Source organism: Protopterus annectens, chromosome 2.part0 (genome assembly GCF_019279795.1).
Source record: "Protopterus annectens isolate FY-2018-M chromosome 2.part0, PAN1.0, whole genome shotgun sequence".
Classification (NCBI taxonomy): Eukaryota; Metazoa; Chordata; order Ceratodontiformes; family Protopteridae; genus Protopterus; species Protopterus annectens.
In genome coordinates this window covers 763,355,125-763,380,520 of record NC_056728.1, presented here as the reverse complement: position 1 = coordinate 763,380,520, position 25,396 = coordinate 763,355,125, and the positions used below count along the sequence as shown (strand labels likewise).

The window sequence follows — 25,396 nt, the reverse complement described above, 5'->3', positions numbered from 1 at the left end:
AAATTTATCACTGCCCCCAAAGACAAGGAGTTTTTGTCCAAAGGTGTCTCTGTGGATGCCATGGTGGTGGCTGCTGCCACCAAGAAGTAATTAGAGGATCCTTTGGTGCCTGTCCATCCTCCTAATAAGAAATCTAGGACCATGGACAGGTACGGTAAGCGGATGTTTTCATCAGCGACTTTTCCATGCGTTCGCTGAATTACCTGTGTCATTTCACTCGTCTCCAGAGGGACTTGCTCAAGGAAATGAGTGAAGTGTTGAAGGACCCATCAGCTGCGGGGTTTCAAGATAGGATGAACTCCCAGCTGGCTACCCTTAATTCAGTGGTTAACGCCTCCATGCGCCTGATTTCGTACACGGCTGATGGAGCGAGCAGAGCCGCAGTTACAGGCGTGGCTTTACGTCGCCATGCCTGGATGCGGCTATGTACCTTTGCGGACCCTTTCAAGGCGTCTTTCACTAACTCCCCTTTTGAGGCATCATCCCTCTTTGGTCCACAAGTGAAGGATACTCTGACAAGGTGCGAGGTAGAAGGTAAGACTCTTTCTGCCGTCTGAGTCTGTTTTTCTACCCCTTCTAGGCCTTACCCCAAAGGTCAGAAGGGGGGGAAGATGTGGTTCCGCAAACAACCACAGGGAGTCTTACCGGACGCACAGAGTCGTTCCCCTAGAGGCAGAGGGGAACAATAATAATAGACGCCGCCTAGAGGCAGAGGGGCCGCAGAAACAGGGTAGTCGAGAAACTTTCTCTGACAAACCCTTTCAGCACCCCTGAGGGGTTGCCCGACTGTCTACCTTCAGAGGCAGTCGGGGGAAGATTATCTCTGTACCCAAAAGCCTGGCTCACCCTTACTCAAGACAAGTGGGTACAGTCTATCATATCCGAAGGCTACAGAATCCTTTTTATTCGCATCCCAAAACAGTCCGAAAATCCGTTCCAGACGTTCCACCCAGTCAAAGGGAACAAGCAGCACTAGAAATTTCAAAGCTGCTAGCAAAAAGAGCCATTCAACCAGTTCCAGCAGACCAACAAGGATCCGGAATTTACTCCAAATTCTTTTTGGTTCCAAAAAAAACAGGGGACTGGAGACCCATTTTCGATCTCAGCAACTTGAACAAGTTTGTCAAGAAAACAAAATTTCGGATGGTCACGCTGCAGTCCATCCTGCCCTTTCTGGGCCAGGACAACTGGATGTGCTCTATAGATCTCCAGGATGCGTACTATCACATCAAAGTGAACAGACTATCCAGGAGATTTCTCCGCTTCAGGCTAGGGGCCAGTCATTTTCAGTTCAGAGCCCTGCCCTTTGGTCTCACTACAGCCCCCCCGAGTGTTCACCAAATGCATGGCAGTGGTCGCCGCTCATTTGAGGGGCCAGGGATTCCAGGTGTTTCCGTACTTAGACGACTGGCTTCTGACTGCCACCACCAGGCTTCTGACTGCCACCACCAGGCATCTACTTCTTTTAGCCAGAGACTACACTTTACGAACCTGTCATACTCTAGGCATCTCCGTAAATTACGAAAAGTCTGTCTTGTCGCCTTGTCAGTCTATTATTTTTATAGGCGCAAGATTAGATACAGTCAGTCTGTCAGCCAGACTCACAGAACAAAGAGTAGCAGACATTCACAAGCAGGTTTCCTTTCTCTTACGACAGAACAAGGTCAGACTGGTTTTGAAAGTCCTAGGGATTATGGCAGCGGCTATTCCTCTCCTCCCCTTAGCCCGCTATTACATGAGGATTCTACAGTGGATGCTTTTCACTCAGTGGTCCTTTCAACTTCTACCAATGTCCCACACTATCAGCATAACTCAAGTCATGCAGGAATCATCTTCTATGGTGGGTTACCTCCCCCCAACTTCTTCTAGGCAGACCCTTCACCCCCCCCACCCCCGGCTGCAACACTGACAACGGATGCCTCCCTGATAGGGTGGGGGGGGCATTACCAGGGCAGGACAGTCCAGGGCACGTGGCAGCCGATCGAGTGCCACTTGCACATAAATGTTCTAGAGATGAGAGCAGTGCTTCCAGCGTTGCAAGCCCTTCAAGACTCTCTTCCCAAGGGAACTATAGCAATTCAGACGGACAATATGTCCGTAGTGTGGTACATCAACAAACAAGGCGGAACCAAATCTTACCCCTTATGTCGAGAAGCACTCAGACTGTGGCAATGGGCGATCTCTTCTCAGTGCTTCCTGATAGCAACGCACATTCCCGGCAAGTCCAATGTGATAGCAGACAGATTGAGCAGAGCAATCCTCATGCCTCACGAGTGGTCTCTGAAGAAATCAGTATTAGAGGAAGTTTTTCGAACTTGGGGCCATCCTTGCTGCAATCTTTTTGCCACTCCCCAAAACAGCAAGTGTACCGAGTTCTTCACCCTCTTTCCCCTACCAGGTCATCCCATCAGAGACGCTCTAGCTCACGATTGACCTCCGGGGCTCCTATATGCTTTTCCCCCCTTCCCACTGATACCTCAGCTGATTCGGAAAGCCATTGCTCTGAAGGCATTCATGATCCTCATTGCCCCTTATTAGCCTCGACAAGTTTGGTTTCCCTTTCTTCATCGTTACTTTTTGGCGCAACCATGGCATCTGGACCCAGTTCCAGATCTCTTGATCCATCAGTCGGGTCAACTGCACCAATCCCTTCCCTCCTTGAACCTCACAGCGTGGTTCCTCCAATTCCAACCTTAGCCAGGCTTCCCTTAATATCTCACTCGGAGATATTCTGATAGCTTCTCATAAGTCTTCTACCCGGAAGATTTATAGCAGCAAATGGAAACGTTTCTCTTTATGGGCAGTGTCCAAGAAAATAGACCCCTTTACTGCTCCTATTCAGTTCATTCTTGATTTCCTAGCTGAACTTTTCCAAGCAGGTTCCTCTCCTTCTACTATCAGAGTTCAACTGGCGGCTATATCTAATTTTCATGTGGGAGTGTCAGAGTCTTCTCTCATATCCCACAAACTCTGTAAAGCTTTTCTCAAAGGAGTTTTTCTTCTTAAGCCCCCTGTCAAGGATCCACCTCTTCCATGGGATCTGAACTTGGTTTTAGCATCTTTGATTCTACCCCCCTTTGAACCTGCAGCTTCATGTTCTATGAAGTTGCTATCTTGGAAAACGCTTTTTCTAATAGCCATCACTTCGGCTAGAAGAGTTTCGGAACTTCATGCTCTATGCTGTTGTCCTCCGTATCTGATTTTTCACAAAGATAGAGTTTCCTTGCGTACCAATCCATCTTTTTTGCCTAAAGTGGCCTCTCAAACAAGCCTCTCAAACAAACCTGAATCAAAATATTGATCTTCCAGTTTTTTTCCCCAATTATAGCAACAGGTCAGAACAAAAATTGCACTCTTTAGATGTTCATCGCCAACTAAGGTATCATTTAGACAGGACTAAACAGTTCAGAAAAACAGACCAGCTGTTTGTGTCCTATGCGGAAGGCAAGATGGGTCTTCCAGTCCCTCAAGTGTCACTTTCGAGATGGCTTACTTCTACGATTACATATATTTATGAGATCAGACACCAACAATTGTCCTCTAAGCCTAGAGCTCATTCTACAAGGGCATTAGCCACTTCCATAGCCTTTCAGGATAGGCTTCCTATTGACTCTATTTGTTCAGCAGCAACTTGGGCCTCACCTCATACCTTCATTTCTCATTACAAGTTGGACATAGCCTCCAGAGACCGTGCCAACTTTGGTTCCACTGTCCTCAAGAGTCTGTTCCCATAGGCCGCCCGGGACAAGGTGCTAGGGACGCGGTCCCATCCAGCAAGAATGAAGGCGAGATAGACAACTTAACATTAAGAAGTTATGTACCTACCATAACGTTCCATGTTAGTTGTCTTCTTCTCGCCTTCTTTCTTGCATCCCACCCTCCTTCCCCCTAGCCTGGACAGACCTAGAGGAGATAAATTGTGACCATTTTTGATCTTTCTCCCACTGTTTTACCACCTCTATATATTTCCTCTGTTAGGTTTGTCACCTTACATTCAGCCCTATAGAGGTGGATTACCCTTCTCCATATGATGGAGACCTTTTCTTGCTTGGCCTAGCTTTCAAACGAGATCTGAGGAGTTACTGCCTAGCATTGTGGGATATGGGGAGCCTCGAGCCGGTGGAAGTAGCTCTCGAGCTTTAGTATTGGCCGAGTCGGAGCCGAGGATCGGCTACGAACCCATCCAGCAAGAAAGAAGGCGAGAAGAAGACAACTAATATGGAACGTTATGGTAGGTACATAACTTCTTATTTCTCCATAGAAAATTTAAATACTTTATGCCACAAAATTTAAAGTAGCACTTCCTTTTAAAAGTGAACAAAAGTCACGAGTCAATAAAACACTTTCTAGAAAAATAGTTGGTTTGCCCCCAAAAGGGAATTTATCTGCCCAACAGTGGAATAATATTAGCTGACTGATCCTTGTTTGGGTTCGTGGAAGGTGCTCTGAAACTTTGAAAGCTGGTCATCTGTTATTTCCTGGTCAGAATGTAACACATATTGCTTAGACTAGTACAGCAGTTATCAAATGATGATCATCATAGTAATGACTTGCTGCTAGACACGTACACTGCTCCTGTGCATTAACAAGTCTTCTCACTGATCATGCAGCTGCCCTTTGCTTTCACATGCAGCTTGCCCCTGCCCCACTAATGAAGGCCATCAGCGGTGTTTACAGCCGATGTCTGTGATGAAAGTTAAAGAAATCATGGCTGACATAGCATTTCATGTTCCTCAAAGGCAAAAAAGCACTGCGTCTGAATTATTTAGCAGAGCTTATGTTAATTGCCTTTTTGCTTTCACATACAAGACACTCCCCAAAAGAGAGAGAGACTACCTGTGTACAACTCATTATATCAGATTGCAAAGAAATCAGAAGAATAGCCACATTGTTTTTCATCTTGTCATACTGTCCTACCTGCCATTAATCCCAGTATGTGATGTAGTTAACATTGAACATGTAGCAGCAGTTGCTTTCAGTATGCTTTCTTACCACCTATCCCTCACTTTCATAGTCTGGTATCTACCCTCTTCAAAGACCACATAATAGTGGCTGCAATAATATATCTTGAAGTTGCTGCTGCTTTTGTACATATTCTAACCCCCCCCCCCATTCTGACCATGGAAATTGAAGAGCATTATCACTGCCACTCTACCTACAAGTATATCTGTTATTAAGGCAATGTTTATATTTGCAAGCAAGATCAGCTCCCATTCTGAACATTACCAGGAATACTGTGAAACTGAGAGCTTTAAAAAGCAATTTTTACAGAGTTTGCCTGGGATAGTTACAGGACCTTCACTGGCTAGCCATAGTCTTGTTACTGCTTGGAGGCCGGGCAGTGAGACAGCCATACTAATGGTTAGCGAAAGCTCTTGATTCTTGTCAACATTTTCATTCTTTAAGTGAAAACTGTAGGTAAATTCTTTTGTTAATAGAATTTATAATGGACGTTGCCTGTTCGATTCTCAGTTAGAGCGTCTTCTGTGTGGCGACATGTGTGAATGGGCGTTCCTTCGTTGAAGGTTGTGCATTAGGCCTGGCAAGCCAGCACGTAAGACTCTACTGCCAATCAGCGGACCAGAGTTCTGCTGTGGCGACCCCTAACCTGGAAAAGCCGAAAGACACAAACAAACCTTAGGTGCCCCCAAGGATGGGAGAGTTATTTTATTTTAAATTTTAAAATGCTAAACTTGTGAAAGTTTGAAATTTATATAAAAAAATAAAAACAAAAAAATTACGTTTTTTGCATGGGGGCAAGCTCCTCTGCACCCCCCACACAGTTTGCCAATTAAATATACTGACTCTGAGATTGTAGTACAGCGAGGAAAACTAAATATACCATCCCGCGCTGTATGGCAGTCTCCATTTAAACTATTTGAACTTTCACAAGTTCGATCTTATGATCTTGACCATAAGAAATTCGACCTTGTGAAAGTTCAAAATTTAGAAGTAGACCCATTTATATGTATTCTGTAGTTGCATCCATTTGCTCACCCAATTTATCTGAGTTCTCTAGAGAATTTTTGAAATGCCAACTCATTACACTTCCAGCACGTGTTCCCAGTTACCTCTTTCTTCCCCATCTCACCTTCAACATTTGCCATCTAACTGAGGAAAAATTCTTTGGAGTCTGCATTGGGTATAACAATACCTATGGAAACACTTCCAAGCAAAATTCCTAAATCTTCCAGACTTTGTTGCGTACTTGGGAGTCTTACATATGTCTTCATATTGTTTCCTTGTGAATTGCTTACCATGCGTCTTTTCCGAACTTTTCTAACATCCTCTGATTCCTGTAGTTATTGTGCAGTATTTTGTATGCCTACTTATTCCTTTTTTTAATAGCTTCTGTTCAAGATTCAAATAAAAACTTTACAAGAGCAAGTCTTTCACATAGGATACCAGTATTCCTTTGTTTGCCTAAACTCTGATATCAATCCATGATGGTGAAAGTAGTCTCTAACCTGCAGTCCAAATGTCTTCTTGGTCTCTTCTCTTTCTATTACTTTTCCATCTTTAATTATTTGCTCCCAATACCTTGGTTCCTTTACCAGTTTTCGCCAATAGATTCCAGCCTCTTCTTGCCTATTCTCTATACTTCTAATTGCAGTCATCCCTGTCAGGAAAATCTCTCCTCTTCTCCATTCTCATGTTGGTTTAGTTTTTGGAATAATGTCTGCTACTTTATGTATTTTAATATTCTGTATGGCTCTTATTCTCTTTAGGGATCTGCATTCATAATCTCACTCTTTATTTCTTGAATTTTCTCCCATTTCATCATCATCCTCCAGTTTCACTTTAAATTATAGCTTTCTGCTTTCGTTATGTCTATGAGCCTTAACTGTGTAGCTCTCAAATATCCCTTCAAATCAGGTAATCTCAAACCACCTTGTTTCTGTTTGAAGGATCAACTTATCCCACTTCCATTGCTCTCTTCCCTCTCAGATGAATTCCTTCAACTTGTTGTCCACAACTTCTTTGATAAAATACGCCTGACCTATATATAATATTAAAAGGACCAAAAACATTTTCACTGATTGCATCCTGCTATCCATATCCATAAAGAAGAGCTTCCAGTTTCTCGATAATCTTCATGTTTCACTGTTGCAGTCATCACACTTGGGTTATCTGCCTGCAGGTAGCCCTCAGTTGGCCCGAATACCAGAGTCTTGGGATTTCTGCATCAGATGCTTTTGCCTCTTATATGACGTCAGGTCGTCGGGGGTATAAAGCATGCAGGCGACACAATTACATCAGCTTTTCTTGTCGCGCAGGAACCCGAAGCAGAAGCAGTTCGCAAGTGCCGGTTGGCCGCTTCCTGAACTTTTCGTTGTTCGAGTTTCAAACCTGAAGTCTTTAAAAGAGCCCCCCGAGGAGAGCGCACACCCCTGCCTGGGACCTTAACTTTTTACTAGAGAAACTCACGCTTCCCCTCTTTGAGTCTGTGCTGCAGCAGAGTTAAAATTCCTCTCTTGGAAAACAGCCTTACTGCTAGCCATCACTTCAGCAAGAAGAGTGTCTGAGTTACAGGCACTAATGGCTGTGGAACCATTCATTATTTTCCATGCTGACAGGGTTTCCCTCAGGACTTAACCCATCATTTATGCCCAAGGTGGTATCCAGTGTTCAATCCATCTATTTACCAACCTTTTTCCCTAATCCTCAGAATAAAGGGGAAAGGATCCTGCACTCCTTGGACGTGCACAGACCGCTCAAGTTCTACCTTGACAGGACTAAACCTTTCAGAAAATCTGACCAGCTGCTAGTCAGCTTTGCTACAGGGGCAGAAGGCAAGGCCATTTCAAAGCAAACCATTTCGAAATGGATAGCACACTGCATCCATTTCTGCTACACACACCATGGAAAACCTACCCTGCAGGGGAACGGAACTCATTCCACTAGGGCTACCTCAACCTCTGCAGAATTTCTCAGGGGAGTCCCTAACAGGGACATGCTAGAAGCTGCAACCTGGGGTTCAGTACACACCTTCAAGCATTACCACTTGCCTATCTTTTCTAAATCCAGAGCTAGATTTACTTCAGCAGTCTTGCAAGGCCTGCTAGCCAGCCCTAATACTTTTTGACTGCCTCCACCCTTCCTCAGCTTTGGGAATCAACCCAAGTGTAATAACTGCAACAGTGAAAACCGAAGAACATAGTACAGTTTGGTACACTTACCATAAATGTAGATGTCTGAGTGTATTCACTGTTGCAGTCCTGGTTATCCTCCCTCCAGCCCCCTAACTTTTCTATACTTTTGACTTATCCTCTCTTTTGGCCATATTTCATGGCAAGGGTATTTACTTTACTGGAGGTGATCCACACAATGTAATTGCTTCGTATTTTGGGGGCTCCTGACATCTGGGGCAAGAAAAACTGATGTAATGGCGTCAGCTGCATGTTTTATACCCCTGGTGACCTGACATCATGGAAGAGGCGACAGCATCTGACGCAGAAATCCCAAGACTCTGGTATTCAGGCCGACTGAGGGCTACCTGCAGGCAGATAACCCAAATGTGATAACTGCAACAGTGAATACACTCTAACATCTACATTTATGGTAAGTGTACACAACTGTACTTTCTATCTTCCCTAATAACTAGAATAATTTCTAGTACCCATTCCTTAAATTCCTATCTCTAGGTAGGTGAGAAATTCAGTGTCTCATCTTTACTTCATTACCCTGCATTTTTATCGTAGTTATTGGCTCTTGATCTGAAATAGTCACTGGATGTATATCAGAGCTTTCAATTAAATGGACATGTTCCTGTGGAATGTAATTTCTGCTAATCTGCCTCAGTTACTGTACCTCTGGGAATAATATAAATGTTCTCTCCAAGTTCGTGCTACTGAATTCAACTTTTCCATAACAAATATTTTCATAAATCCGTTCAGAAATTTACCCCGTTACATTTTCTCTTCTAGGCCCCCAGATACATTCTCACTGTTGCAAATCAAATTCCAGTCCCCACCTACAAGTCCCTGGTGATAGTTAATTATTTCTCCAAAAGTCTTAAGCTCTATAGTAGTAGCTTTAGCTGGAAAATACATGCCAGTGTAGCCCTTTATACTGCAAATCTGCAGTTATCTTTTTCCCTCTGTTCTGTCAGACTAATTTCTTGAAGCTCCAAGTAGTCCATTTTTGGCTTTGTCCCTCATACTGAATATCCATACTGAAATCCTTTCTTTATCAAACTTGCATGCTCTCTTCTTTTCAAGTGTCTCCTGCAGCATTGCTATTTGCACTCTACATTTCGTAATATAATATTTTGTTTGTTTATTTATTTAAACATTTGTTAACTGGGAAAGTCTGACTTGGAGCAAAGCCAATTTTCAGCAGAGGCCCAGGGAGAAACATTCAAGATGCATGTCTTTGTAATGTGGGAAGAAACCCACATGAATGCAGGGAGGACATGCAGATTCCGCACAGGAGGCACTCCAACCAAGAATCGAACAGGATAACCTCTTACTGTGAGGTGACAATGCTAACACTGCACCATCCACAATGTTTAATTTTTGACTGTATCTGTGAGACCATTCATGTTACCAAACAATATGGACCTAGGAGCCATTGCAATAAGAAGTTATTCCCACTTATTAGATAGGACAGCTTTTTAAAATGTTTAGCAGCTTTTGCGTTACATGGACCTACTAATGCATGGGATGTTGATCTTTTATACAGTCTGTTCTTGTCATCTCCATTTGAACCTATATCACATTTTACAAGACCCCTCCATAACCTATTACTGCAATACCAACATTGTTTATTTGATGAATAAAGAAGGATACATAATAGTTTCCTATTTATTTTTTTCTTTATGCTTTTTCTGCCCCTTATACCGGTTGACAATGGAGTTACTTATTTGTTCCCTGATGCTAGGAATTTCACCCGGTGTCAAGGAGAGAGCTGTCCAGAGGGTGTTTTGTGCCTTTGTGAGCATCCCGTTAGTGAAAGTTGCATCAGTTCTAACACCCCCCCCACTCTTGGGCAGATGACTGTGAGAGTGGGGGGAGGGGGCAGTGGTGGTTAGGAAGCATTTAGAAATCTGATGATGGTGGCCCTATGCTTATCTGTCTCTGATTGGGACTGCTGCTGTAGGACGTCAGTTAAATGAAGAATATTTCTACTAATGTTAAGTACTGCTTGCGTCACTCAGATTTGATTTCCATTTGTTTCAAAGCTTCATATGCTAAATTTTTTTCACCAGTCTGTTTTGTGGTATATAGGTATTGTAGATTTTCTAATGCTTCACTTCTAGAAATACTTGTAAAGTTTGATTGTTATACAATTAATACATTTTTTAAGTTTTAGCAATACACAAAACTGACCATCTTTTTAAGCCCAGCACCCATTGCTTTGTATTGTGTTTAAATGATTGTGAAGCATCAGAAACTAAGCTGCTGCCCTTGTCTGATGCTGTGTTGCCTGTCTGTACAAATTAATTCTTTACTCTAATAGTTGACCGAATTGGAGTGCAATGCATGCAGAACTTCGTTTTCCACTACTAGGGATGGAGACATGAGTTCAGAAGGACTTTGGTCATTTGATTTTTATAACCACGTGTATTATTTTAAAGATTTAAAGACTAATATCCTATGGATTCAAGTAGTATGTTTTTATTTCTACTTATGCGTATATCTGTTGAGTAGAAATGTTTTATATACTTGAATTAAGCATGAGATGGGCCTAACAGTCCTGTTTTTTCAAAGTTTTTTTTTTTGGTTTGTTTATAGATTTTAGCAATGATAGAGGAAGCAGCCGGCACCAGAATGTATGAGTGTAAGAAGATTGCTGCTCAGAAGACTATTGAAAAGAAGGAGGCAAAGCTTAAAGAGATTCATACGGTATATTGATTTGTACATCCATTGTGTCACCTTAGCAGAAAGGTTAATAGCACTTTGGGTCACACCCATATTTTCTTGTTACAGATTCTGGAAGAAGAAATTACCCCAACACTGCAGAAGCTGAAGGAAGTAAGTGGCTTTTGCTAGAAAATTGTGGTGGTTAAAATGGTAGCTGAAACAAAACAGAGTCTGAAGTGCTGACTTAAATATAGTGTCCTGATTTTACTTTTTTAAAAAAAAAGTTGACAAAATGTGTGCTGCACAGTTTAACATTTTAAGTGCTAATCCGCTGACTTAAATATTGTGTCCTGATTTTACTTTTTTTAAAAAAAAGTTGACAAAATGTTTGCTGCACAGTTTAACATTTTAAGTGCTAATCCTTTAATGTCACTGGTACATATTTTGATGTAGTTGACCTAGTTAAGTGCTAAAACTGTGCTGAACTCTATAGAGCAGTAGTTCAGTGCATATATCCTTTCTGCTTGTGTGAGCTAGATCACCAGTGTGTAGAACCACTCTAAACTTGTCTACCCCAATTTATTAGAACATCCAAATATTTCTATGAGCTTTTGCTGTTTAAATATTTAGGAAATCTACTACAGAGCTGTGCATTTTTAACATGTATTCCTCTGTTACTTGTTTATGGCCCCACTTTCTGCTTTACCATCAGATGCCCCCCCCCCCCAGTTATTTGGCTCACTTGTTCCCCTTACTGGGGTGAGAGCCATCTGAGAGGATCCAGAAGCAGCTTACTTGAACCATAACTGTTTCCCCCTCTGCTCCTGGGGGAAAAGTCTCCCCAGGATTTCTGAAAAGGACCTTGAGACTTCTTGAGTCAGAGCCCACCTGAGACTGGATGGATTCCACGTGTTTCCTTACCTGGACGATTAGCTTCTGACTGCTCCAAGCAGGCATCTACTCATCCAAGCCAGGGACAATTTGTTACACCTAGCCCGTACCTTAGGCATAACCATCAACACAAAGAAATCTGTTACACCCTGTTCAAGTAATTGACTTCATAGAAGCATGTGTGGACGCATCCAAAGTCATGGCCTTCCTCCCACCAGACAGAATTTCAACTTTAAGACTGCATATCAGACAGATTCTAACAGTATTGGATTTGCCAGTGAAATTGTTGCTCCAAGCAAACTATCAAGACTGTGCAAAGGATCTCTTCTTTGGTGGCTTCATTCTTCAGATATTGAACAAGAACACTCCTTTGCCCCCCCCCCCCCATGCCACTTTGACCCTGGACACCTCTTAGCTATGGTGGGGTGGTCTTTTCCTGTGAGGGACTATTGCAATACAAACAGCCAATGTCAGTTGTGTGGTACATCACCAAGCAAGGAGGAGCCAGGTCTTATCCCCTGTGTCTAGAAGCAATAAGAATGCGGCAATGGGCGATGTCTACCAACTGCTTCCTAACTGCAATTCACATTCTGGGGGAAATGCAGCATTTTAGCAGACAGGCTGAGCACAGTTTTGCTGATGCCTCGCGAGTGGTCTCTAAAATTATCAGTGGCAAATGTGATCTTTCACAAATGGGGTCAACCCTGCTGGTGAGCTGTTTGCTTCCCCTCACAACAACGAATGCAGCAGGTTCTTTGCTTTGATCCCTCCTCAGGGACAGTCCCCAAGAGATGTTGTAGTTCATGTTTGGTGCCCCCCGATTTCCTTTATGCATTCCTACCTCTACCACTAATTCCCAGATTTGTTCAGAAAGCACTCCGGTTGAAGAGCAGAGTAATCTTTATTGATCCTTTCTGCCCTCGACAAGTCTGGTTCTCCTTCCTTTGGTCTCATCTGATCTGTTCTCCATGGGCACTGGAACAGATTCCAAATCGACTGTCCCATTTATCAGGTAGATTCACCCGGGCCTACCAGGCCTAAAACTAGCCGCATGGTTTCTCCAGTTCCAGTGATGGCTAGACATTCCAGGCATTCATCCACCGCCCAAAAGATTTTGATTTCTTCCCACAAAGCATCCACTGGGAAAATTTGTAAGAGCAAATGGAAAAGATTCTTCATATGGGCTCAACAGAAGTAACTGGATCCCTTTACTGTTCCCATATCTGCAGTCCTGGATTTCTTTGCTAATATTTTACAAAATGATGTGACTTACTCCACTGTAAAAGTACAGCTGGCTGCCATCTCAAATTACCACATAGGAGAAAATTCTTCATCTGTAGCTTGTTCCAAATTGTGTAATGCCTTTCTTAGAGGTATGTTCTTACTTCGCCCTCCTGTCAAGAATCCCACCCCTCTTTGGGATCCAACTCTGATTCTATAGGCACTACTTCATCCCCCTTTTGAATCTTCAACCAAAGTGGATTTGAAATTCCTTTCATGGAAAACTCTCTTTTCTTGGTTGCTTTTACTTCTGCAAGAAGAGTTTCCAAGTTAGAAGCCCTCCTCTCCAAAACTCCTTTTAATTTTCCATAAAGACAGTGACCTATTTCTTAATACCACTTTAGCCAAATTGTTAAGATTGCGTTTTTTGTGTATGCATCTAAAGGTATATTGTTGCTCACGCTTGTCAAAGCCCCCTGTACCAGATCATGTCAACATCTGAAGCCTTTTGGTCTAGGGTCCCTATTGATATTTATGCAGCTGCTTCATGGTGTAACTCTCATACCTTTATTTCGCACTACAAATTAGATATCTCCAAAAATAGAGCTGCCTTTGGTTCTGCACTGCTCTGGAACATCGTTCCATGAGGGCCACCCGAAATTACTGTAGCTGGGGACTCTGTCCCACAGGTTGAGGAATGAATGAAAATGACATAATCAGATAAAGAAGTTATATACTCATCTTAACTTTCCATCTGTGTTGTCCATTTTTATTTTTCCTCAACCTTCCCTCCCTCTTGCCCCCTGTCCATGTCTATGGGGACCTGATGTATAAACTTTTTGGAACCACTGTTCCTGTTTGAGCTCCTTTTGAATAGGATTTTGTTGATACCTCTGTATTTAATTTTGTATGTTCATATACATATAATTTTCTTTAGAGGCCATACGTGTTAACTGCAAACTCTATCTGAAGTAACATGGGGGGAGTGAGGCATAATGGATAGGGGAGGAGGTCTGTCCGTGGGTTGGATCCGAAACCCACAGGTTGAGGAAGAATGAAAATGGACACCACCGATGGAATGTTATGGTGTATACATAACTTTATTGCATACTATCTACTGATACTGATTTTTTTCCCTTCAGATTTGATGAAGACTCTGCCTATAAATGCACTTGTGGTAATTAAATAGCACACAGACAACCCCAACAATTTTTTTGCTTGGCTCCGGATGAGAATGTGAATGAATGTAAACACTGCAGTGTATTTAAGCAGGTAACCAAGAAGTTGGGGAGGTAAGTCACCATATTTTAATAGAAAATGCCTTAGTTTGCTCAGAAATCTAAAAATACTTGTTGGAACAAGCAGAAACAGGGGAAAAAAATGGAACACATCATCCAACAAGGAGCCGAATCCGTTACTGGGAATAAAATTCCATTTCATGTAAATCTTCTTTCCATTCATCACTGATGGGTTCGGTTCCGAGCCCTCGGAACCAAGTAGACATTTTTACCGTGCTCGCGCCAGCCAAAAAAAAACTCTAGCTAAGTCTCTACCCAGAATACCCTTCTCCCTGTTACCTCAGATCTCGATTGCCGTATAACTGTAATCTCCTCCCGCACTGAAACTTTACCTCTAGGGTGACCCTGCCTGCCGACAAGCTTGTCCAGCTTATCGTGCAGCTTGCTTGGAAGAACCCTGATTCGATTGAGGCAATCCCTCAGAGACCAGCCAGAATTCTTTCCCCTCCGAGGAGAACTCTCATTTGTCCAAAGGGTTACCAGTCGATGCTGTGGTGGTGGCCACGAAAAAGGACTTGGCTGAGGAAAGTCCCACTGTCCATCCGCCCAACAGGGAGTCCCTGGTGGTGGACAGACTTGGGAAGTATGTTTTTGCATCCAGGACCTTTGCTGTATGATCTCTGACCTATTTGGCACATTTTATGAGGCTCCAGAGGGACTTGATCTCCGAATTCTCTGGAACACTTGCAGGACAGTTGTCTGATGAGGTCGGGGACAAAGTGGCCTCGCAGCTCACAACCCTGGAATCTATATCCAACTTGTCCATGAGGTTGCTTTCACATGCAACCAAATGGGGGGCTAGAGCAGTGGGTTCAGGCATTGTCATGAGGGGTCATGCCTGGATGTGCATTTGTGACCTGGCGGACTCCTTCAAGTCTTCCTTTCTGAATGCTCCCATCAAAGCTTTGTCCCTTTTTGGCTCCAAAGTGAAGGACACGCTAGCCAGGTGCGAGCAAGACCGAAAGACCCTGTCTGCCGTAAGTCTACGGTTTTCCAATCCTCAATGTACCTTCTCCAGGAATTAGTTGACTGGAAAAATGTGGCACAAAAAATCTCTGGGTCCTTTCCGTGCCGCACGTACTGAAGATACCCCCAGGGGCAGAAGGGTAACCATTCCGGAAGATGCTCCTACAAAGGCAGAGGGGGGTCCTCATAACCAAGGCTCCAGGGATTCCTTCTCTGGACAACCTTACCAGCACTCCTGAGGAGCAAGCCCGAATGTTTACTTCTGGAAGCAGTTGGTTGTTTCTCTCTGCACCAAGCTGCCTGGCAATCCATTACCTCGATCATTGGGTGCAGAGTATCATCACGAGAGGTTACACTATTCCCCTTTCTTGTCAGCCATACCTTCCAAGAAAACTTCCTGACGTTCCACCCAGTCAAAGGGAAGAAGCAGCTTCAGAGATTATAAAGCTGTCTCAAAAAAGAGTCATCCAGTAGACCAGCATGGATCCGGATTTTACTCAAGATTCTTTTTGGTGCCAAAAAAGACAGGGGACTGGAGACCCATTTTTGATCTCAGCAGCTTAAACAAGTCTGTCACCCAAACCAAATTCCGGATGGTCACGGTTCAGTCCATTCTTCCCTTTTTAAGAGGAGGCGATTGGATGTGCTAGAAAGATCTCTGGGATGCGTATTACCACATCAAGATGGACAAACGCTCCAGGAGTCTGCTTCGCTTCCAGCTAGGGGCCAGTCATTATTTTTGTGCCCTGCCGTTCAGTCTCTCTACAGCCCCCCCAGAGTGTTTATGAAATGCATGGCAGTGGTAACAGCTCATTTGAGACTACAAGGATTCTGGCTGTTTCCATATCTGGATGACTGGCTCCTCGCCGCCCCCACAAAGCATCTTCTGGTAAGAGCACTGAATTATACTCTCTCTCTGGCAAAACTGTTGGGAATAACGATACATTGGGAGAAGTCAAACCTTACTCCTACACAACAGAGTTCATTGGAGCAGTGTTCAGTACTCAATCCTGTCTAGTATTACTCCCAATTCTCAGACTCCACCGACTGAGGCTTCAGCTCCGAGTGATACTCTTTCAAACAAAAGTCTCCGCAAGGGATGTTCTTCAGGTCCTAGGTTCTATGGCAGCTTCAATTCTGTTAGTGTTTCTAGCAAAGCTACATATGCGGATCGTGCAATGGCTCCTTCTTTGTCAGTGGTTCCCAAACAATCACCCTTTCTATTACCAGATTAGAATAACCATCTCCTGCCAACGGGACCTTCTTTGGTGGATGAGGTCAGACGTAGAATACTGGAGTCACCCATTTCAGTTCCCCTCAACCCAGAGCCATTGTGACCACAGATGCTTCCCTGATCGTGTGTGTGTAAGGGGGGTGGGGGGGCATTTTCAGGGAAACATTGTCTAAGTAACATGGTCCACCTCAGAGGCCCACCTGCATATCAGCGTTTTGGAACTGAGAGCTGGGCTGTTAGCATTGCAGGCCTTTCATTTGGCTCTCCCTTCCGGGACAGTTGCGATTCAGTCAGACAATGTCAGTGATTTTGGTACATCAACAAGCAAGGAGGAACTAAGTCCTACCCCCTCTTTTGAGAATCCATAAGAATTTAACAGTGGGCGATAGCTTCCAAGCACTTTCAGATAGCAGGCCATATCACGAGTGGTCTCTGAACCCTGAGGTGGCGACATAAATCTTCAGCCACTGGGGCCAGCCTTACTGCGACCTTTTCGCCGCCTCCTCAAACAAGTGCAGCAGCTACTTTGCCCTACTTTCTCTGGAGGGGGAGTCACTGTAGGATGCTCTAATCCACGATTGGCCCACGGGACTTCTTTGCGTTTATCTCCCCATCCCCCTGATTCCACAGTTTTTAAAGAAAGCTCTTCGGGTGAGATGCAAGGTGATCCTCATAGCTCCATTCTGACCTCAACAAGTTTGGTTCCCCTTTCTTTGGCCTCGCCTAGTATACCCGCCATGGATTCTGGACCCTCTACCAGATCTGATTATTCACCCCTAAGGGTTGTCACCCAAATCTGTCCAGTCTCAAGCTGGCAGCTTGGTTTCTCCACTTCCATTAGTCGCCAGGCAAGCTAATCTTTCCTCGCCTGTTCAAGACATAATTCTGGCCTCTCTCAAACCATCCACCAGAAGACTATAACAGGATAAATAGAAAAGGTACTGCATCTGGTCCAGAGATAACATGCTAGACCCGTATTCGGCTCCAGTGACTGCAGTGCTTCAATACCTGGCTAGGTTTTTTTGATAATGGAGCCTCTGCCTCTAGCATACGAGTTAATCTAGCAGCAATTTCTAATTTCGACAATGGTATAGATGGCACCCCTCTTATCTCTCTACGCCTTTTCAAGGCCTTTCTCAAGGGGACCTCTCATATCAGGCCTCCTGTTACAGTCCATGGAACCTCATTTTAGTCCTTCAATCTTTGACTCAAAAACTTTTGAACCTGCTATGAAGTGTGACCTAAGCTTTGTCTTTGAAATCCTTGTTCTTTGTAGCCATCACGTCTACCAGAAGGGTCTTGGAGCTGCAGGCATTGTGTATCAAGAGGCCCTATCTGGTCTTTCATAAAGACAGAGTATCACTTTGGACGAATCCATCCTTCCTTCCTTCCTTCCCAAAGTTGTTTCTGAATTCTCCATATACTGGACCATTGATCTGCCAGTGTTCTTTCCGAATTTTGCTAATAGAGGAGAGTACTGCCTTCACTCCTTAGACATACATAGACAATTGAGATTTTTACCTAGACAAGACCAAACCTGTATGTAAATCTGAACGGCTTTTCATCTCCTTTTCTGGTCCCAGAATGGGGGAGGCTGTTTCCAAGGTTATAGTATCAAAATGGCTAAGGGACTGCATGCGTTTCTTCTATTCCCTCAGTAATGAACCTATGCCAAAAGTTAAAGCTCACTCCACTAGATCTATGGCAACATCTGTAGCTTTCCATTCCAGGGCTTCCATGGATGACGTCTGCACAGCAGCTACATGGGCTAAGCCTCGTACCTTTATCGATCATTACAAATTGGACTTTACCTTCGGAGGGAGAGCTGCCTTCGTCTCAATGGTACTCAGGGATGTTCTTCCATAAGGGCCGCCCATGGACCTCAAGGTAGCTTGGGATTTTGTCCCATCAGTGATGAATGGAAAGAAGATTGACAACATCAGATAAAGAAGTTTGTCTTACCATAACGTTCCGTCTGTGTTATCTTTTTTCATCACTTCCCACTCTCCTTCCCCCTCCAAAGGCTCCTGGGGGATGCTTTGGGTCTAAGTGGTGTCCTAGGGTATTTGTGCAGAAGTGGCCTCTGCTTTACTTCTCCTCCTCTAGCAAACTCGATCTGAGGTAACAGGGAGAAGGGCATTCTGGGTAGAGACTTTGCTCGAGAGTTTTTTTGTCTGGCGCGTGCTTGGTAAAAAGGCCGACTCTGTTCCGAGGGCTCGGAACCGAACCCATCAGTGATGAATGAAAGAAGATAAACAACACAGATGGAACATTATGGTAATACATAACTTTTTTTTTTTTTTTTTTTTTTTTTTAATAAACAAAACCGATCATCTTGGCCATCTGCGAGCGCTCTTCTGCCAAATGGTTGTGTTGCAGGGAAATGCGCAGTGGTTCTTTAGAGTTATCAGAATGTCCAGCATTATTGATGTCATTCAAGTTCACTGTGAAATGGTTACCTTTGAACTGATGTCTGCAGAGGCATCTGATAGTCTGAAGATTATAGAGCAAGTGGAGGGTGGTAACTGAGCCAAAGATTTCACTGCTACAGGAGTCTACTGTTTCTCTGGTTAGGGCTCAATGTTCCCATACTCAGTGCCTGCTCCCTGGTACCACTTTTACCATCTACTGATAAGTAGGGTTGCCACCTTTTCAAATGCCCAAAGTGGTACATTTCTGGTACAAACAGCAGATTTTGCAGGCCATAACATACCCACGGCCAGTACACAAGAAAGAACTTCACTTCTTTGCCTAAATAAAAGCTTATTCTTGTAGTATTTTAGTTGCTTATTCTGTTTCTTATAACATTTAGGTGTTTCTGATACAGAATAACTGTTTCATGCAACTATTACATAAAATATAGGCAATAATTTTGTCCTAAAATCTCAGGACATTTGCCATTTTTACAATTTTTTTGCAGGACACAACTGACCGAAGAGGGACTGTCCCCCTCAAAGTGGGACAGGTGGTAACCCTAACTGATAAGATTATCATGTCTCTGAAACAGAAATACTAAGGACTGATAGCCATATGTCAATCGCCCAAAAGGAGCCATGTTCAAGCTCTAAATAGTATGGACCTTTTAAATACTGATGTAGATCACAATAAAGAGGAGTAGGATTAAAATCCCTTTTCCTACTTCCTCTTGAGAAGAATATGTATACCCCCTCCCCGACATTTCTCTCCCCAGCTTAGTTACTCAGATGACAGACTGAATTTCTCAGTCAAGTCTGCCTTCACAGGAATTCACTAAGTGAAATGGTGAATACTGTGTGTGAACCTTAAGTGGCTTGTGACCATGCTTTCCTCAATAAAAAGTTATAAATTCTTAAAGTTCGAAGTCTAGAGGGAGAATTCTAAGACCTTCCTGATCTGCAGAAAAAAGAACTGCATACTTCTGGATAGTGAGCTAACGGCATACAGACTAACTGATCTGTTGTGGTGTGTGTGGTATGATAACCATTCTGTACTCTGAAGACGGACTCCGCAAGCCTGGTAAAACACTTTTTCTAGTACATGTAGGTAATGAAGCCTCTCATCGAGAAGTAAGGTTTTTTGATTGATTTGGAAACGAGTTCAGATGAATTGCGAGTTCCTTAAATTACTGCAAACAGCTCTTAGACTGGCAAAATTTTTCATTTAGCAAATGTATATTGCATTTAAATAAGCCAAACCAAGTAAAAAGATGAAATGTGTTTTGACCAACTAAGATTGCTAAAACTGTAGATCATACATCTCAGCTGTTCAGACTTTTGCAGAATGCCCCAATTTTTGCCTATTTTTTTCTGTCCCTTATACAATTTGTGACTTTTCTGGCCAATTATTAATGACCAAAATCATTCAGTAAAGAAAGACACTTCAGTTTCAGACTTCATATCCTTCAGGAAATGCATGCTAATGCAAATCCTGTTCCAACAATTTCCTAAGTGTGTAAGAGCAATTTTTAAAATCTGCCCCTTTGTGGGGCCCTTGTCCCAATTTATTTTTGGCTTTGTGCAGATTGATTGCTTTAAGAGGTTGAGAAGTATACTTTAGATTTATCTAAAGTTGCAAAGGCTCACATTTTAAAGGGTTTTATTGCAGCCAGTCTTGTATTTGACAATAGTTCCAATGATCTCATGAATCCCTTGTACGAAAAATTGAAAATTACTGAAACCTTTGAGTCTTCCCATACAGCATTGCCACTTGTACAAACTACCTAGTTTAAGAAATTCCTAGCTAAAGTCAGAAACCTCTATATAGCCTCCTTCAACTCAGCCTACCAATTTTTTTTCACACACCTGCTTTTTAAAGCAATGTCTTTACTACGTAATGCTTTATAGTATTTTAGTTCTCCTGCCATATGTTATATAACCTGTATTTAAGAATATGGTTCAAGTCATTTCTATTTATAAAGCATCGTAGTAAAGATGCAATCATAGCAGAAAGAACCAATCCTGACAAAAATGACAGAAAAATATGTACTAAAGTTGGATGCCAAATTGTTGGGGCAAATTATTTGCTATATAAAAAAAATAAACCAAACTATCCTTGTAATCAAGGGGATATTGCGACACAGGTGTGATATTATGAGTTGCTGTATTCACCCATCTTGAATATTTCCCCTTGAAGGGGAAGATACTTTTTTTTTAGATGCAGAGCAGCCCAGGGACGAAATGAAGTTTTAATCAGAGCGAGCCAGCATGTTGAGGGGGGAGTTCTGCTTCCAAGCCTTTTTAAAAATAACAAAGCCAGTAAAGAGACTTTTTGCTAGTGAAACCTTCCTTTGTTCCAAAGGAAAATGGTTGAGACAGGGATGGAGACTATTTGGCCATGTGAAAGCAGTAACTTTTTAGAGCTCTGCAGTATAATCAAAATAAATAAGAAAATATTTTATCCTAAGGAAAATTTCTTTACACACTATAACGGTGTAAGCTTACTTGTCTCCGAATTTTGTGAAGTTTCAACTTTTTCCATTTAAAATTTTTTGGAGACTTATCTGCCAAAGAAGAAAAATAAGCATCTCTAAACATTCCCATCAAGTCTTCTCTGAAGGATATGCAGCTGGTGACAACACTTCAGGAGTTATCTCTGAAAATGATTTTTAGGAGAAACTTAGAAACAGAACTGCTTAAAACTGACATCTTTAAAGAAAGGCTCCAACAGTTTCAAGCTAAAATATATCTCAATAACCTCTATACATTCATGTACTCACTTCAAAGCTGCACTAAAAACTCACTTAAAAAATCACTGGTTATGCCCTTGCTCCATGCCAGACTAGAGACCCTCTTTCTCCCCTCCCCCAGCCACTTAGACACCCTGCATGGTTCATTTCCACCACCTATTCCATCTATACTACCTACTCCTTTATTCTTCCCCTACTATTTCCTCCTAATATCTGTACTTGCCTACTATACCATTTCTCCAAACACAGCTCTATATTTGACATAGTTTATAGCCATAACTTATGTCCAATAAGCTTTGACTACACCACTGCTATCACTCTTAACATTGTTCTAATGTCTATGTGTACCATCACAGATGTAGCCAGTACTTCTGTGCATATATGAATGTATACTCCATGTATATCTGCTGTCCTCATTTATCTGTTACTCCTATTTTACATTTGTGGCTTATGCTGACATTGTTAAATTATATTTATATCAATTTTATTACTTATTATTCTGTAATTAATGTATCATTGTGGGGAGATTTTCTCCCCGGGCCTCCGCCGAAAAAGGACCTCTGTCCAATCAAACTTTCCCGGTAAACAAATGTAAAATATATAACAGTAAAAATCTGACACGGAATACTCTAAATGACATGAAGAGAACATTAAAGGAAGAAGAAACTCGGAATACTTATACATCTAGTTTATTAAACAAAATAGACCACCTTGAAAACAGAGAAAGGAGATTAAATTTCAGTTTACTAGAAAAAAAAGGAGGAGATGACCTAGTAATTTTTAATGTGAAGTTGTTCAATCTCACCGTTCATTCTTCACTGATGGGTTCGGAGCCGATCCTGGGCTCCGACACGGCCGACTAGCAAGCTCAAAGGTCTCCAGTAGCTAGAGACCCAACCCCTTATCCCACAATACACTGGAATTACCTCAGATCTAGTTTGCCGTGGCATGCATCTCTTGGTTTCCAGCATTGCTCGAGACTATTATTGGGAGTTTTCAACTTTCAGCAAGTTTTATTTTTCAATTTTTATACATCTTTGAATACTAGATATTACTAGCTAGTAAATAGTTTTCTGTGTTCATTACCCCTTTCCTCAGTAAAATCTTTCTTGCCTTTGGCCTTAGGACCTCTTCCTATAGTTGTTAGTGTTCCCTTTTTGGGATTATTGTTATTGGATTGCTGAATCCTATTTTCTTGATATAGTTATTAGTTGCCTTTTTGGGCTGTGTGTGCATTGTGTGAATTAGATTTTCTTCTTAAATAGCTCATTGTTAAACAGTGTATTCCATTTTACTGGATATTGTGAAATGCCTGAAGAGAAGGAAAAACATCCAAAGTCTGGGTTTAAAAAATGCCCAGATTGCGGCCAGAAAATGTCCGTCCCGGATGCCCATGTGCAGTGTGTTTACTGTTTGGGTGAGGTGCACCTGCAAGAGTCATGCAGTGTCCGTCACTCCTTTTCCATCGGAGTGCTTGCAGAAAGGAAGAGGAAGTTAACTTGATAGGGGTATTATCAAACACCCTTTTTCAGAGGCATTGTCTGACCAGGATGGGGCCAGCAAATCGTCCCAATCTTCCTCTGAATCCAGAACTAAACAAAGGAAAAATGTCAAAGTGTGGTGACTTCTGCTCTACTGCCTTTGGAGCCGACAGTCTGTTCCTTTCAGAACCGGGACACTGCTCTGGAACCGGTTGCTGAAAAACATCCATCCATACTGCTACAATCGGCTCCATCTGTTCACTCTTCCGGGTCTTCTGTCAGCCTTTCCGATCTGGATATGGACCGGCTGGTTCAGAAACTCTTAAAGGCACCATGCCTAGCTAAATTGCTGTCTGCTCAGACCCAACCGTCGGAGCCGAAGACCACTAATTTGAATTGTCTACTCCTCCTCCGAGCCATAACGGACCTTCGGAGCCAGAGGAGGCCGACTTGATTGTGGATCCCTTGGAGCTGACATCTGCTCCAGTGTCGTCTGCTCCATCTGCTCAGATGTTCTTGGTGCTGACCGGGGACTCTAGGAGCCGACACTCACCGATTGGGTCCGGGGAGGAAAGTCGCAACGACTTGTAGGTGCTGACTTTCCTCTTGGGGCCTCTGCTCGGGGGAGCTCGGCTCCTACCTCTGGCTCGGAGCCCACGGCTTTGGTGCGGGAGGAGATCACAGCTCCGTCGGAGCTGTCGACACCTTCTCATCGGAGCCGAGGTGCATTAGAAACCATGAGGCGAGTCTCGTCTCCTAAGACTCTCTCAAGGTCTGGCCTCTTCTTCCCCTAAAGTGCCTGTGTCAGTTTCTGTTTCCTCCGGTCATCCCAAGCGTAGAGACCCTGAGCCTCAGGTAGCCCCACAGTGTACTCCCTGCTCTTCTGAGACCTCTCCAGAAGTTCCCCCTGAAGATCTTCCCAGGAAGAGATCATGCAAAAGGAGGCATTTGGACTCCCCACAGGAGTCTCTCACATCGGACACAGACTTGCATGAATCAGAAGGGTCCCCTAGATCCCCCCTTTGTGGAGATTCTTGAAATTCTTAGGCAGAGGAGTGATTGGCAGTCCAAGAGCCCTACTGAGGAAGAGTCAGTTCTCCTGAAGGCGTTAGGGTCTCAACCTTCCACCTCTTGGGTATCTCCGCCCTACGATGAGCTTATGGATCTGGTCTCTCGTAGGTCGTGGGAGTCACCAGAATCTATGGAACCTGTTCCTAGGAGGCCTAATAAGTTTATTTCTGCCCCCGTGGATAAGTCCTTTTTGACCAAAGGAGTTCCTGTTGATGCCATGGTGGTGGTGGCAGCCACCAAAAAGGAAATGTCTGAGGCTTCCTTGTCTATCTGTCCTCCTAACAGAGAATCTAGGATCATGGATAGATATGGGAAACGCATGTTCAGTTCAGAGACTTATTCACTCAGATTACTGAACTACTTGACACATTTTACCAGACTGCAGAGAGATCTCCTTAAGGAGTTGGGGGATGCTCTTCAGGGTGCTGTAGCTACAGGTGTATCAGACAAGATTGCCACTCAGCTTTCTACCCTCAATTCGATAGTCAACTCGTCCATGCGTCTCGTATCTTGCGCAGCTGATGGTTCAAGTAGAGCTGCAGGTACAGGAATTGCTCTTCGTAGGCATGCCTGGATGTGAGACTGTTCATTCGTGGAACCCTTCAAGTCCTCCTTTACGAATACCCCATTTGGCTGCTCATCTTTGTTTGGGCCAAAGGTGAAGGAGATTTTGACCAAGCGTGAGCGAGAGGGAAAGACTGTCTGCCGCCAGAGTCTGTTTTTCCACCCCACTTTACCCTTTCCTAAAGGTCAGAGGGGAGGAAAGATGTGGTTCCGGAAAGCCCAAGGAGCCTTTCAAGACTCACGTGGAGAGCCCTCCTCCAGAGGCAGAGGAGGGGGTTTCAATGGAAGACGCCGCCCTCGTGGCAGAGGGGGTCCGCAACACCAGGGTGACACTGATCACTTCTCTGGTCAGTCCTACCAGCGCTCCTGAAGGGAGGCCCGGCTGTCCTACTCTGGAGGCAGTTGGGGGTCGCTTGTCGTTGTACCCAGAAGCCTGGCTAAATGCAACAAATGACATTTGGGTACAAAGTATCATTTCCAGAGGGTATTTCATACCGTTCTCTACCCAGCCCCTTCCCGTCAAAAAAATCCCAGACGTTCCACCCAGTCACATGGGACAAGCAGCAATAGGTACGCCAATTGCTAGAAGAGTCCTCCAGCCAGTCCTGACAGACCAAACAGGATTCGGAACTTACTCAAGATTCTTTTTGGTTCAAAAGAAAACAGGGGACTGGAGACCCATTTTGGATCTCAGCAGACTC

At 43.4% G+C, this 25,396-nt stretch overlaps 1 protein-coding gene across 1 annotated transcript in view; it reads left to right on the top strand.

Moving 5' to 3' along the window:
• Positions 1-25,396, top strand: part of SMC2 (structural maintenance of chromosomes 2) — a 1,579,182-nt gene that overhangs the window by 264,730 nt on the left and 1,289,056 nt on the right. Inside the window, exons 5-6 of the mRNA XM_044060351.1 lie at positions 10,737-10,847; positions 10,932-10,980. Of these exons, the coding sequence (XP_043916286.1) occupies positions 10,737-10,847; positions 10,932-10,980 (160 nt within the window). The remainder of the gene's footprint in view (positions 1-10,736; positions 10,848-10,931; positions 10,981-25,396) is intronic.